At 39.7% G+C, this 15,381-nt stretch overlaps 1 protein-coding gene and 1 long non-coding RNA gene across 3 annotated transcripts; one reads left to right on the plus strand and one right to left on the minus strand.

Moving 5' to 3' along the window:
* The first annotated feature begins 1,570 nt into the window (after positions 1-1,570).
* On the plus strand, positions 1,571-4,995 carry LOC115946933 (uncharacterized). The gene is made up of 3 exons (XR_004080936.1): positions 1,571-1,882; positions 1,987-2,090; positions 4,806-4,995. It is a non-coding gene; the product is annotated as an uncharacterized lncRNA (long non-coding RNA).
* On the minus strand, positions 1,594-14,875 carry IFNAR2 (interferon alpha and beta receptor subunit 2). 2 transcript variants are annotated; one of them, XM_013129702.2, is made up of 10 exons: positions 14,795-14,875; positions 13,191-13,535; positions 11,550-11,646; positions 8,330-8,371; positions 7,917-8,046; positions 7,563-7,726; positions 5,059-5,231; positions 4,151-4,313; positions 3,486-3,604; positions 1,594-2,304 (listed from the first exon to the last, which is right to left on the minus strand). In XM_013129702.2, exons 3-10 carry the CDS (start codon positions 11,578-11,580, stop codon positions 1,624-1,626), a joined length of 1,503 nt encoding a protein of 500 aa, XP_012985156.1. In that variant the 5' UTR covers positions 11,581-11,646; positions 13,191-13,535; positions 14,795-14,875; the 3' UTR covers positions 1,594-1,623. The 2 variants fall into 2 exon arrangements, with proteins under 2 accessions (XP_012985156.1, XP_033915959.1); XM_034060068.1 differs by lacking the exons at positions 11,550-11,646; positions 13,191-13,535; positions 14,795-14,875 and adding an exon at positions 10,340-11,525.
* Between the last annotated feature and the right edge of the window lie 506 nt (positions 14,876-15,381).

A 15,381-nucleotide genomic window follows, 5' to 3' on the forward strand; every position in this document is an offset into this window, starting at 1 on the left:
AAGAGACCCAGCTCCCTCAGCCTCTCCTCATAAGGGAGGTGTTCCACTCCCTTCATCATCTTTGTGGCTCTGCGCTGGACTCTTTCAAGCAATTCCCTGTCCTTCTTGAACTGAGGGGCCCAGAACTGGACGCAATATTCCAGATGTGGTTACTAATGCAACAGATGTGTAAATCTGCAAATAATTAGCTAGTCAAAGATTCAAGATGACATGTACTTACACCTCCCTTGTTCTGAACTAAGCAGGTACAGCAGCAGCATACATTCCAGCATCTCTGAAGCTGGTCTCAGCTATCCTGACCAAAAGAATAACTGACTGCTGTGGTTACTAAACTCAGGCAAGAAAACTAGTACCTAAACAGATCAACACCAGGTGAGAAAAGCTGAGGTTTTTTTCCCAGTGATGTGATACCTAGAAGCATAAAGAGTACATGTTCATACTCATGTAGCAGTAAAAATTCAGACAGTGGTATGAAAAAATTTTCATTTTATGAAGGACAGATGTTAAAATATACACTGTAATAACTTTTAAACATCACAAAAATATTTTAAAAGTGTAGTATTCAATAACTGCACATAATTATACTAAAAAAATTATAAAAAGGTATATTTAATGCCTTGATTCAGAGTAAGAACTCTTCCGTAAGATCGAATATTCTTGTTTCTGTCCCCACTATTTCACTTAATCACGGTTCTCTGCACAAATATAGAATTTAGTTCTCTGACTCAAACACAGCAATCCATCCAGCAAAACAGGTTCCAGAGTAATCCACCAACAAAGCTAATGAAAAAAAAGAGAACATTAAAAAAAAAAAAAAGGTCTGGTTGAGGGACCAGCCACTCACAGCCCCTGTACTGCAAACTAACTTCACACTTGAGTTACAGGAAATACTTGCTTTGGAACAGCTAAAAGGTATCGTTCACTATCCAACTGCAAAATGAAGTAACTACTCTTTCTGCTGCATCTGAACACTCATTTTTGTTTCTCTGTGGCTCATCCAACCTGAACCATACCTGCAGTAACCTGGCGAGATCAGAAAAATAGCTGTTAAAAATGCATGTTGTGTATTTTCAATGTTCAGGAATATACTCACAGAACGTTAGAAAACAAAAAGATCTGTATGTTGAGTCCACAAATCAATAGTGTTGGACAACATTGATTTGTATGTGTCATGGGTTCAGCAGTGGCTCATGCTCTGCCAGGGAGGAGGTATTCCATACCACAGCACGTCCTGCTCGGGGAGGGGACTGGAAGCTGGCCGGGAGGGAAGGGGTTAACACGCCGGGCTGGGCTCGGGGAGGCAACTGGAAGCTGGCCAGGAGGGGAGGGGGGAGCTCTCTCTCTCTTCCGGGCTGGCCTCGTGGCGGCGGGTGGTATCGTATTCTCTCTCCCTGTTTGTCTCCTCTAACATTGATTTGTTATTGGTACCGGTAGTTATTTCTGTTATACCTTGATTGCTGGACTGATTTTACCTCAATCCGTGGGAGTTGTATTCCTCTGGCTCTCCTTCCCATCCCTCCGGGAGTGGGAAGGTGAGGGGGGGAGGGGAAACAAAGGGGGAACTGTACAGATTTAGTTTAAACCACGACAGTCTGTCATGAAACAATAGTGGTTTTTAATTGTTCATCTTCTTATGTATTCATTTTTTTGGTACATATCTGAATCTGATGAGTCACTTTCATCATCAGCAGAAGAGCTTTGCCACTCATGAGAGTTGTTATGACAGTGGGGTTTCTGCACACTTTCTGTGTCATCCAGAAGTTTTGCTTCAACAGCAAGAGTACACTGCCAATCAGATGCATCTTCTTGGGAAGAAAGAAGAGCTGCAGAACTATCCACATTCTCTTCAGAGGTTCCCAACAGCACAGTTTTTAAGTTAATGGTAAAACAAGCACTGTCCTTTGACCTCGAAGAATAGTTACAATTAGCCTCAGGGAAAGGATTATGTAACTCATGACTTGTGTCTTTGTCTTCCTCAATGTCCAGCTCCTGCTCTTCAACATCTTCTGGGTCAGTGTCTGAATTTTCACTTGCCTGGCTGCTGCTGTCATCACACATGCTATTTGTAGAGTACTGCACAGATGCATCTGGTATTTCAGAGGAATGAGGTACTCTGTTTAAGATATCACGCCTTGTATAGTCATGATTACTTATGACATCACTGTCATCACTCTCATCTTCATCACTGACACCACCACAGGAATTATTTGTCCTTTTTTTAACCTCTTTGTAAATTATCTCTATAGAGGCTATCTTTTCAGATTCAAATGTCCAAGGTGGATAGGGTAACCTCCTGATGAATAACTAAAAGAACAAAGTGAATAAATAAAAGATCAGCAAAATCTGCACATAGGCAAAATATGAAAAAAATACCCTCAGTCACAAGGTTGTCAAACAAATTATTCCTTCTGTGACACATTTTTTGGCTTTTCCTACAGATTTCAGGGCTCAGCTTTACTCCACACCTCCCCGGGTTCAAAGTACTGGGGTAAAATGCCAACAATAACTAAAAAAAATATCTTTAGACATTACCTGGCAAAGTCATGTTCAGCAGTCTTACAGATGTGAAGGTAAGGACATAGCAAAGGACAGAAACACAAGGAGTTGATACCAATCTGCTTGTACATGCACCTCCTTTCCCCAGCCCCAGCTCAAGTATGTTTTCTTCCAGAGCCACACTGTTTCTTTTCCTTTGGTTTTTATTTTCATCCAACTCCACTACTTGGGTGGATCCCAACAGCCTGGTCCAGGAGTTAGTTTCTAAGGTGCTATGCCTAGCTCTAGATTCCAGCAGAGGTAACTTGCATATGAATACTCTTTTTTTCCTATTAAGTGTTCCGCTAATCAGGCATTCTTTTCACTATCGCCTGTGTATATCAGAATACAGTAAAAAAACATTACTGAGATAGAAGAAAGAAGACAGGTGACCCAGTGAAGTGATTCTGAACTTGCCAGTAACACTTCTGGAAGTAACAAGTAGGATTCTTTTCTGGCAGGGACATAACTGCACATGCCTGCATCCCAATCTACAGTACGAAACACCTGTGAAACTGGAAGACTGGGGAATTGCAGAGTATATTTGCTTTCAGTAGGTTTTCCTAGTAGGATTTTTCCTTTGACTGAGAAGCTACTGGTGATATTACTCAGCAGACTCAGGTTTCTGTACACATCTGTCCTGCACTGTGATGACCAGAAACAGATATACTTCAGGCGTGGCTTGACAAACGCTGAGTAGGGTGGGGTGATCTCTATCTGTTAGTGACTTGTCACAGAAGTAGCAATAAATGGTGTTGAAAAAGCTTGAATATTTGTTGCATAGCCTACGGGCTGCTGAATCTTGTCTGTTCTATCTTTGACACATGTAAACTGCAAATTAAACCATATGTACTTATATAACTTGTCCCTAATGCACAGGACTAGAAATTTCAGAGGGTAAAACTTCCTCCTCTCAACCAGGAAGGTTAAAAACGAGAATTAATACATACCAAAGTACGTGGAAGTGATTTATTTTGAAGAATATAGCCTCCTGCATGCATACACTTCAGGGCACCAGCTAACATCAGTGAAAAACATACAGCACATATGATAACAACCGTATAATAATCTGCAAGTGAAAAAAACAAAAGCAATGAACATATGTAAATGAAGTTTCCAGTAACCACATTTCTCATTAAGAACAGCTATTTAGAATCACAGAACTTCTGTGATCAGAGGTTATCTGGTCCAAAGTCAAAACAAGACCAAATCTCAGATTCAGGAATTAAAAAAGAAATTACACCATCATTGATAACTACAGATAAACGCAGCTAGTGAAGATTTGTACGGCTTGCAGGATTAAGAATAGGTCTATAGCCCCAAAATGGATGGGGGTTTATGTTTCGCTTAAAATTCCCCACAATGTTTGTCACTCAAAAGGTACTTTCTCTCTTAGTACTTTTAGGATTAATTGACTTGTAATTCTTCCTATATTAAAAAAAAACCCAACCAACCAAACAACAAACAAAAAACCAAACAACAAAAACCCCAAAAGAAACAATAACAAAACCAACAACATAACAAAACAACAAACGAAAACCACCCAAACAAAATACAAACCCACATGCACCTATTTAAGTCACACAGTTCCTTCCTGCCCCACAAGGACAGTTACCTTGTTGAGCTACAGAGTCTGCAGCTACACATTTCCAGGCTGACGGGATGGAATTTTGGTTTACAGATGATATGACCATAACAGACACACAGTAATTTCTATTCGGATACAATTCTTCAATGACAGTACTGAAAACGTCATCAGTGGTTTTCTCATGGGGCCTCTGCCATGAAAGACAATGTTTCAAAGTTAGCTGTGCCCTAAAAAAAGATCCCCAGGACTGGTGAAACTGCAGGGACTGACACAGTAACTCAGTGGTTTACTTAGACAGCTGCTTCCTCTCTAATTGTAGCTGATGTCAAGATGCCTACCTCACATCTGTTTGTAAACCTAGTATTATCAAAGATAAGTTGCCTATTGTCCCTGACTGTTGATCACTGTATGTCCCCTTGAAGTAGCTTCAGATAGATGCTACAGATTGAAACTGCAAGTGATATTCTGATTGAGAAATCAGGAGAAAAAAACATCTATGGTGGGAAAGCTGTGGTCCTTACTCTGTGTCTCCTGGCAGGATGAGTTAGATTAAATTCCCAACAGGTATCTGCCTGACCTACTGCTTACAACTTCCAGTACAGACACTCCATGTTCTACACCTGCTAGGGTGCCTACACCTGCTAGTAGTTTCTGCTAAAACATCTTTCCTTTGTCTTCTCAGGGAATAATCGCTTGAGCCAGCACTCTACGTTTTATTTCAAGTAAGGACACAGGACAATTAGTATTCCTCTTCTAGGCCTACTACTATTCAGTAAAATGAACCTGAGGTTATAATGGCCATTCTCTTTGTTTCCTTCTAAGTATCTTCTGTTCATATATTCACATATTTGCTTCTGTGAATCTGCTAACCATCAGAGCCATTTTGTTTTCTGTATTTATCCTCTAATGCATAAATAAACCAAAAAATTCTTTACCTTATGCTCTCCATCAAGTGTTTTCAGTGTTATATAATAATCAAGCTCTTCATATATATCAATTAAAGACAGTAGCTTTTCATTTTTTCTTAAATGAGAGGTTGGCAGCTTTATGGTGACATTTATGCAGTTTATACAGGAACTGACATTAACTTCTGGTGGTCCCAGGAATGCTATTGAAAAAAAAGGAAAAAAAAAAAAAGAAAAAAATGAAGAGGTGGAAAAAATATACACTTCTATTTTGGTGACAGACATGTAGCTGACTAATCAGATTCCAGAGCATTTCACTGCTATAAAACCACAAGGCCTTGCAACATTTAAGTTCCACAGTCAAAAAGCCTTTTCCCACATGACTAGATCTGACAAACAGAAAGCAGTGGAGAAGAGGGAAGAAGCAGAAAGGAGACAAAGCCTTTGCTTCAGCTCCACAGAGATGTAAGCTTTTTATCTGTTTGAGAGGAAAGCTGAGGTTAATGTATAGGAAAAGCTGTTTACTTTCTTGCTCATCATCATCTTCTAGCTACTCTCTGGAAGAAATTTTTGTAAAAATTCAGTGGTGTGTAGCCCTGCACCTATTCATGCTAGTTGCAAGGAAGGCTATAGGGCTAAACTTAACAGCTGAGCTCCAAATACTAAACTCTACTGAGAGTGGGACAGAGAACACAGTGAAACATAGTTACACTTCTGTGAAACTTCCACAGATCCTCAGAACACCTGTGTGCTCCAAGAGCCACGCATGCTGCTTGTTTCCCTTCTCCAAAACTACATATCCATCAATAATGGAGGAACTTCCATAATGAATCAAGCCTAAGATCTTTACACAATAAAAGAGCAGGAACGTTGGAAAATGTCAAAATAAACTATGTTCATAAACTTCCATTTCTGTGTAGTTCACTGGGAGGGTGGGGGGAAGCATCAAACTTTAGAGTTTGCATTTCACTTTGTCTTTTCCAGAGGCATGTGCATTTTGATCAAGGTAGAGGCTGGTTTGCCAACCTCTGCAAAATTCAAAGCAACACGCATTTGCTAACTACTTCTGTTCCTGAAATAGCACAGAAAGAAAAAACAAACAAACAAAAAGCAACCCCAAAACCAAACTCCAGACAAGTTTAATACTCAGAACAAATGTGAGCTTTCATCTACTCCCCAACAGGCAAGCATGCCCTAGTCAAATGATTACAAACTTATTCCTTTCTCATCTTTTGCTTTAAGTTACAAATAAATATTAACTTAAATCTGGTTACAGCCAGAAGTGGTTTTTATTGCTGGCTCTTTGTTATGAAGCTTTTCTGTCTTTACTTAAATCCATCTGTCAATGGGAGTGAGATTCCACCATAGGTATTTTGAAGGTAGCCATCAACTACACCCAGAAGGAAAATATCTCAGAATATTAATTCTTTCCTACTCAGGCATTGTAAAACAAGAAAATGCTACAGGGCTCATCTAAGTCCTATGTCCTGGAAAACACAATTTTACTTAATTGCTTATGTTTTGAACTACAGAACTACTAGCAAAGCATCCAATTTCAATTTACAAATTGCCAGTAATGGACAACCAGTCAAAGCATCTGACAGTTTGTTCCAGTGGTCAATTTAATATATGCTTTTGTTCCTAGCTAAACTTAAATCTAGCTTTAGCTTTCAGTCAGAGCATGCTGTTCTGCTTTGGTTTTGAGACTCAAGAAGCTTGCCACCATGTTAACTATTGTCAATGCACCTTCTGATCTTACACTATCAAGAAACTAACTGCTGAAAGACTGAAGACCTCCACCTTAGAGGAATGTTCTCAAATCCTTCAGTTATCCTTGTGGTTATTCTCCCCATACCCTCCAATTTTTCATTATTTCCAAGACTGTAAGTGAACACAGCAGTGGCTAACTCTGTGCCAAATTTAGGGGTAATATGACTTACAATTTTTCCTCCATAGTCCTCTAATTGTTCCTCAATCACTCTCTGTTACTTCAAAACCAAATACTGAGCACAGCTAAGGGTGAAGCCACTCTGGCATTAGAAGATGTCACAGCTAATGAACATCTTCTTTCAGCAAGGAAAGGGAGAAGAGTACATTGATGAGTAAACAAGTAAATCTCTTCCCCTACACCTAGTGCAGGCACAGTATTTCTTTAACTCTTAACACTGACTACTTGAATACACAAAAAAGAAATGTTTTGTGGGTTATGTATCTTAAGCATTTAGAGATTTTTGCTTGTCAATGCTTCATATGATCCTATATCCTCTATATTTACACATATATTTTATTTGAAAATCAGAGCCTTGTCATTGACCAGAACTACTACTGTAGCCACTGATTTTAGAGCTATCTATATATTCCAGGTCTTGTAACTCATATGTGCTAGTTTATATACAAATCCATCTTTTCTTACATTAAAGAATAAGCTACTGACCCAGTTAGTTTGCCATATTTTAGTGTAAAGCTAGCAGAATATCATTTACACATGAGCTATGAGCAAAAACTACTAAAATGAACAAATGCAAAGAACTTACTGTCACTAACTGGCATAAAATGAAGTACAGAAGAATTGAATTTTTCATTTCCTACAAAGCTCTGAACCAATGCAGAATACTGAGTGTTCACCTGTTTTAAATCATCTGTCAGATTACAGGAGAGTTGCGTAATATTTGAGCATTGTTTAGCAGTCTTCCAGTTCCTGCAAATCAAGACAAGTTAAAAGAAGATAAAATAATCTATCTGGGTTTTCTGGTATAAAAATATAGGGAGTGGGGGAGGGGAGGAAGCATTTCAGAGTGGAAAAACAGACAAATAAACCCCCCTCTAGTCTTAATGTTTTGTCTTGATAAACATTAAAATTAAAAATTGTGTCATAAAATATGACTTGCCTGCGGTCAGTGTACAGCACACGATAGTATGTTGGCATAGTTGGATCACTTTTTGCCTGCCAGGACAAAATGTGCTGAAAATTGTAAGATTTCATTTGTAGGTTTTGAGGTGGCTCTCCCAGGAATCTTTCTAGAAAGGGGAAAAAAACACCCAGAAACAATCAGTATGTTTGATATCCATATAAATGGCAAACAAATGTGAGATTTCAACAATTCTAATAAGTAAGCCCAATTAGAGCAGCCCAATATTTGCCCCAAAATATAGGCTAGAGTTCAGCATCACAGAAACAATAATGCAAAGGACTGTCCTCCTTTATTAAGTTCTTCCTTCAAAAAGCATGAAGTTTTAAGATGATGCAAGTTTTTTGAACTCCATTAAGAAAAACATTTGAAAGACACTAAAAGTCTCTTACCAGGCAAACTGTGACAAGCCGTAGACAGAATGCTGATTAACACTGGAAAATAAAACTATGTATTAATGCATTTTTATGTCTACAATATCTGATTACTAGCATACTACTGGCAATATTAGTTTCCAACAATTAGAGACAATACTCAGTTCCGTCAGTGGAACTGTTTCTTTCTTTCACATATTCTTCCTGCGCCTTTCCCCTACCCTTCCCTCCTTAGAGTATGGGATGACCCTTTCCAACCTCTGTCGTTAACTGGAGGCTCCCAGGAGCTAATTCTTTGATAACTACACTGTGCTTCAGGCTTATGCTGATCTCTGCCAGATGAGGTTCATGACTCAGTGTGAATATTTTTAGGATGTTCTTATCAAATATCCTCTTAGAAGATTCTGACTATATTTCAGGTAGCTCACCCTGCCTATTAAACACTGTTTTAAGCCACAAAAAGAATCTTAAGGCTGGTCTGGGAAAAGATACTGTTACTGCTTAAAAAACATTATTGAATCAACTTCACAGATGCCGTTCTTTGCCAAATATGGGGAGCTCTCAAAGCTGTAGTTTAACAACTCTGATGTTATCACCCACTGTCTCCAGACAGCTAACACTTGTAATTCCCTCTTTCAGTCTCTATTTTGTAACTCCCTCTCTATTTTGTGTCCCGAAGTGTTACAGAAGTAATATTTCCCTGTGGTGTTCAACTTTATAGCATTCTATTCTCTGCCTGCAAAAGAACAGAAAGAACACTACCAACAGATGCCACAGCACTTCTGCCACAAAACATGATTAAGGCCACATTCAGACTGTTAGTCAGGCCGTACTATCCAAGTAATATCTTGAACCCAGCCTTTTTGCAGATCTTGACATTTTACACATCCCACATCTTCTTGTATAACCTCTGTAAGAGACTGTTCACCCACATCCTCACTGTATCCAGAATTCTTTTCTTTGACCAACCCAGTCTTGCATCATTCAATCATTTTCAGCACAGTGCTTCAATACACTCTCAAAATAATTGTTCTGACCTTTGTTTTTTATTTTTTCCTCAGGATCCTTCATTTCCCTTCTGCTTCCTGACGGCAACAAAAATAAAATTCCTGTCCTCATTTTAAAGGCATTTTGTGGTCTATCCTTCTACTGATAAGATGCCAACTCCCATGTTTAGTTGACCAAAGAAGTTGGTTTAATCTCAAACATATATGCTTGTTCTCATGCTATAGACAAATTCCACAGAAATATCTGCAAAATTACTTCATTATTTTCCTTAAAACTCTTCACTATGTAATCTCTTTTGTCTTAACACCTAAAAACCTCTACCCAAAAATATGGCAATACCCCAAACACCACTGGCCTGCTGTGTCAAATGAACTGTGCTGATTAATACTGCCTTAACGTTTTCTTTTATTCTCTTAATCTCACTTAGAATGGTACTTTCTGTAGCATGATAAATGTCTTTAACTTTACATTTATAAAGCAACTAACACAGCAGCACTCTCATCCACAACTAAGGTTCTCAGGTGCCACACTGTGATGTGAATCATAGTACCAGAATACATATTCCTGGTCAAGTAGAGAGGATTCAGAATAGTAGCAGGTCAGTGGGAACTGTCCTGTCCCAGAGACACTGGGAGAATATCCTAATGGATTAATGCAGTTATTTTACTATCCTTGTCTACTTTTGCAGACAGGGCTGGAAAAGGAAAGGAAAAAAATTCCTGCCCAGTTAATTAAAGAGATATCTGAACCAAGTCTTTATGGCTGCAGGGAAGTGTCTTAAAAGATGACCTTGAATTATCAGTGGGCATATACAGAAGCACACACAAATACACTTGGGCACTAAGTTGGTGGAAGTCATTTGGGATGGATACTTAGCCAAGTATCTCTTATAAATCTTGCTCTTCAGATATCTGTCTCGCAAACATTAAACTATGCTCCCAGCATCCTTTCTGAAATTAGATGCAAAGAGATTAAGCAGCTCACTTGTGGAAATATAAATCTGCTGCATGTGCAACTCACAAGAGAAAACTCGTCTCTCAAGCTTCATTTTGCCGTCCAAACCACAGGCATCCTCTTTTTTGCATGTCTTCCTTCAGTACCTGTTCTTCTACATTATTACCGAGTGATAAATATCCTCTTAGAGAAGTGCAGTTAAAACTAGAGCAACTGATTTCCTGCCACATAGTAACAGATCACCTACCTGGAAAAAACATCCTATGAGTATGAATAACAAAGCAATAAATTAACAGTAATTATTCTTTACCTGAACACAAGCTCAGATTTGTGATCATTTGTGTGAGGAATTCTAATGGGCTAACAGGCACACAGCCTTTACCACATTAAGACTAATCCCATTATAGAAACAGGTAGTTTCAGGGTGCAGATTCTAGTAATGACACACTTCCTTGGAGCAAACCTTTCAGATTAGGGCATGTAAACAGTCTGTTGTCATTCTCTCCAGCACCAGCCACCTTGCCAATATGTTTCCTGCCGACATAATGTTTTTCTATTCAAGGATCCTCAGATTAGACAGGCAATTTTATGCCAACAGTTGTAATTTTAAAATGCATCTCTGCTCTCAAAATCAAATTCCATTCATCAAGAGTTCAAGCTGCCTCAGAACTTTGATTCAACAAACATGCTTAGCAAATATAGTTGGAGAGTTGCAAAATTTTATAGGTTACACTGTCATGTAAGAGACACAGACAACAAAACAAATCTTACACCAGATAACAGGGAAAATTAAGACTGGAGAGATAAAGATGATTTGCAAATCAAATGTGGAACTTTTTTACCATTTTACCTTTTTTACAGAATTAAATGTTCCTAGCAAAGCAGTTTCTCACTATAAGTACAGCTCCTAGCTAGCACACTGGGAGCTAACCTAGCTAACAAGCGAGGTCTGTTGTGCCTGCTAATTTAGAAACTAAGGAATCCTGGAAAAAAAGTTAGAATAAGAGATGAAAAACAACATATCCATCTAAGAGTTCATTGGACATTTATAGGCAGAATGCAGTATGCTGTGTCAAAGCACTTTATTATGTGAAAAATCCAGGTTTATGTATAGAATGGAGTGTGTAGAATGTAATACACTAGATTCTTGATAGTGTGCATTATTCCAGCGAAAGCCCTGTAAGATGATGTTATCTTACTTCAGTAACACAGGAGGAGTTTTCGTGAAAAAATAGCATTATTACTCCTCTTACAATATAAAGTACAGGCAACTTACCAAGTTGATGAAAATGCATCGGTACATCCATCAGTGTTTCCACTGCAATTAAGAAATATAACCTACTGATTGCAAAACAAACATTTTGCTTCTGTACCTGCAAATAGATAAAAAACAACCACATTCAGCAAATCACCTCAGTAAATTACTTGCAAGAAAAACAGGCCTATGTACAAAGGGTTACTTTAACCTCTTCAGTGTCTAGGGGAGGCAGAGGTTCTGAAACAGTTAATGCTATTGGTGGGTGGAGCCAGGATTCTCAGATCAGACAAGCAACTTTCTGACAACAGCACTTCCCTTTTTTTCGGTGGAAAGGTCTCTTACCATTTTATATGAACACAGAAACCACTGTATGGTACCATGAAAATAAACACTACTTGGATTTATTTCAAATATTACAAGAACTCACCATTGTTGTAAAAATTGTTTCCAGAAAGAGGGCAGATTAAGAGGGTGGTTATAAAAAAAACCCCCAACTATAAAATTATTAATTATGAAGTTTTTGCTACAATTTTTTAATACAGATGATCCATTAAAATATTTCCTCTCCTTGATGTTGTATTTTTATTTTATTTATTATCCTCATTGTGTTAATATTTGCAGGATCTGGTTTTGGATTACAGGCGAAGTATTAAGGAACAACTGTGAATCTATAGATGTCTGGGCAAGGGTACAACTATTTCCAAAGAATCTTCTCCTCAGGATTAATAAAAAAAAATGGTCTTTACATTTAAAATTATTTTTCAAATACAACTTATATTATTTTCTCTGGAAAATAACTTTTCAGAGAAAATAATTTAAATTGTATTTTAAAAATATTATTTTCTCTGGAAAATAACAACCAAACAAACTACAGCTTAAAATTTAAAATCATGGCAAAGCATACAATGATCAAACTTAGCACAGTATGTTAAAATCTGATTGGAGATGTCAATCTTCCTCTATTCAAAGTTTTAGCACGACTATAGGAAGCCACTAGATAAATGTCGAGAACATGTATCTGTGCAACTGATAATCATCATTTCACAGACAAAGAGAATGTTCTTTTCATTTCAATTTGGTTCATTTATTAATTAATTCAAGCACGAGGAATATTTAGGAGATATAAAATACCAGTCTTCCTCTTTTCAATCAAAATGAAGAACTATAAATAAGGAGATAAAATTTACTAGTCATAAAATCTTAAAGTATATTACTAATATCATCAAGCTAGAAAGCAATTAAGTCACATATCTACCAAGTTCATTTAGTCTTGACACTAGTGAATGTGACAGAAGAAAAAAAAATCATTTGACTTTCTCATTCAGATCAAGTTTACAGATTATACAATATCTGTGTACATATATATATATACATATATACATAAGATAATCTTTTTACTTCAACAAGGTTACCAGCTTTGTTTGGAAGTCACACAGAAACACAGTGCCAAACAACACTACTTTCTGTCACTTTAGAGAACAGTTACAGCCCTGAGATCTGAATTTTCAGGCTGTTCAGAATTTTCTCTTGAGGTGAAAATACTGAGGATCCCAAATTCACTTAGCAAAATATATACTTTGTCTTAATCCTCACAATTAATCACAAACCATGTTCAAAACACTCAATATATGGTATTGTGCAATAGATGTATTTGCATACCTTTGATCCTTGCTGTACATGCTGTCCTGAATAGCAACTATCCCACTCTTGGAATCTGAAGTGACTCCTGTAGGGCTCTGTATGCTGAACACCATATGTATCTTAAATGCTGCATGTTCAGAGCCAGGTTATGCATTTAGCACCATAGAATATATGTATATATACACATTAAAAAAGTGAAAAAATCTAAGGTTATCTTGGTCTTTGCACAGTCATTTAAATGTGGATGTCATCCATAGATCTATCAATGCCAGGTAAATTCCAGAGGAAATTCCAGGGAAAACCATTTCTGTCAGAACTCCGATTAGCTTTTGTTACTCTTCCTCTTCAGAACCCCAGCAATCCCTGGAAAGAAGCCATAGAAATACTCGTGAGCCCAGCCCTTGCTCACCTGATCAGCCTGGGCTCACAGCAACTCGCCTCAGAGCTGCTTGAAGCCCTCAGTGCTATCAAAACTCAACTTTGCTGAGTCCTGGAGTTCAGGCTTGGTTGTTTTGTATTTGCCTCTAAGTAGACAAAGCAGGTTTTGAAAGCCACTGACTTGTATTTCAGAAAAGCTCCACATCAGTAAAGCAGAAAGCACACCTTTTTCTTCGAAATAATCAGATGACGTATTCATTTATATAAATTACTTATTGGAGTACTGAGTGACAGAGAGAGAGGCAGAAACCACAGAAAACGTTTCAGGCAGAGAAGTCAGCAGAGAATTGTCCTAAATCTACGCACAGGTAATAAATGTACAAACTAACTATTACTGAAACCACGTGAACTACAGAATCACACTGTAGCTTGTAGTATTATGCCCATGCTCTATTCCTGGCTTTGCTGGGGGACTCTGGATAAATTGCTTCTAAGGATATTGAAATAATTTAACCTTGATAATCCAAGTCTGTTAACCACAAGTCCATCTTCCATACACTGCCCGCAGTACTCCTGGTGGGCCAGACATGCCCTGGGGGAACCAGCGTGGGACATGCAGCATTAGAACAGAAGGATGGACAGACAGACTCCTCGGCTGTGGTGTGCAGCTCCAGCACGGCGGCCAGGACACAATGAAACAGCATTGGTGCCAAAAAACTTCGTCAGAATCTACCGCTGCCTATTTTTCCTTACAAATTTCTGTCCCTGAGCTACACGATTACCTAAAACGCAACCCACAAGCTATCACCAGGGTCTGTTTTGCAGCCAGTGACATCGCCGAAGGAACAATCCCCATAACCCGCCGTTTTTAAATGCGATTCCGATGGCTTTAACCAAGCCGTGCTGCGGGATCACCGGTTTCAGCCAACAGCAGCCTCCAGTACCAGCCCACCGAAGCGCTAACAGAAACCAGCGGCCTTTCCAGGAAACCCCTGCAGCTAGGGAGGCCGGTCTCGGCGCACACACACCTCCCCTCGCTGAGAGAGAGCGAGGAGCACTCCGCGGAGCCCCGCCGGGTGCGGCTGGCCTGGACCCTGAGGGGGGTTGCTGCCCGCCCTGGCCCTCGCTCCGGTTGCTCTAACGGAACATCTCCAACAGCCACAACGCCCCCACACCACGGGCAGCGACCCATTAGGAGAGATGAGTAGTGGGACACAGGTCACCCCGCCACCTCCCAGCCGTACCTCGCAGCAGGCGGCATCCCGGCGGCCCCGCTGCCCTCCGCGCCTCACCGCGCCAGCTGCCCGGTCAGGCTGAGGGACGCTCCGCCCGGGAAATGGCGGAGGGGGCGCTGCGGCGGGCGGCTAGCCCCGCCCCCCGGCCGTCCTGAGGCGGGGGTAGGGCAGCTCCCGGTGGGGTTGGGTCTCTAACAGGGCCGTTAGGGGCCGGTTTCAGGGCGCCGTTTCTTCCGGAGCGGGATCAGTCCCTCGCCACTGGCCCGAGGTTCCACTGGCGAAGCACAGTCTCCCGCACCCGCGGAAAGCGTTTCCTAGCCTTGTTTCGCTTTTACTTCCATCATCTGGTGTTTGATGCGCAGGAAATCTCTGCGGAAGGGTGCGAAAGTGCTTGCTGATCTCCTTGCTCCTTAATGTTGAGGGAGTGCGGTGCTGCTGATAAAAGTTTTGTAAATATTTGCCTTAACGGGCCGAAATGGGTAAGGCGTTTTCTGTCATAGTGTTTTCTAGTAGTGGAAACAGCAGCATGTGGTACTGAATACAGCCTGTATCATGTAATGTGAGGGGTCCTCATGAGAAGATCTTGGCACCTACCT

Source organism: Melopsittacus undulatus, chromosome 2 (genome assembly GCF_012275295.1).
Source record: "Melopsittacus undulatus isolate bMelUnd1 chromosome 2, bMelUnd1.mat.Z, whole genome shotgun sequence".
Classification (NCBI taxonomy): Eukaryota; Metazoa; Chordata; class Aves; order Psittaciformes; family Psittaculidae; genus Melopsittacus; species Melopsittacus undulatus.

What these genes read in the sequence shown, in the direction of transcription:
- IFNAR2 (XM_013129702.2), bottom strand. Translation starts at nt 11,580, where the DNA reads ATGGATGTACCGATGCATTTTCATCAACTTG. An exon ending in GGCTTGTCACAGTTTGCCTG is followed by an intron (nt 8,047 to 8,329) that starts GTAAGAGACTTT and finishes TCCCCTTTCTAG; the next exon opens with AAAGATTCCTGGGAGAGCCA. An exon ending in GTGCTGTACACTGACCGCAG is followed by an intron (nt 7,727 to 7,916) that starts GCAAGTCATATT and finishes CTTGATTTGCAG; the next exon opens with GAACTGGAAGACTGCTAAAC.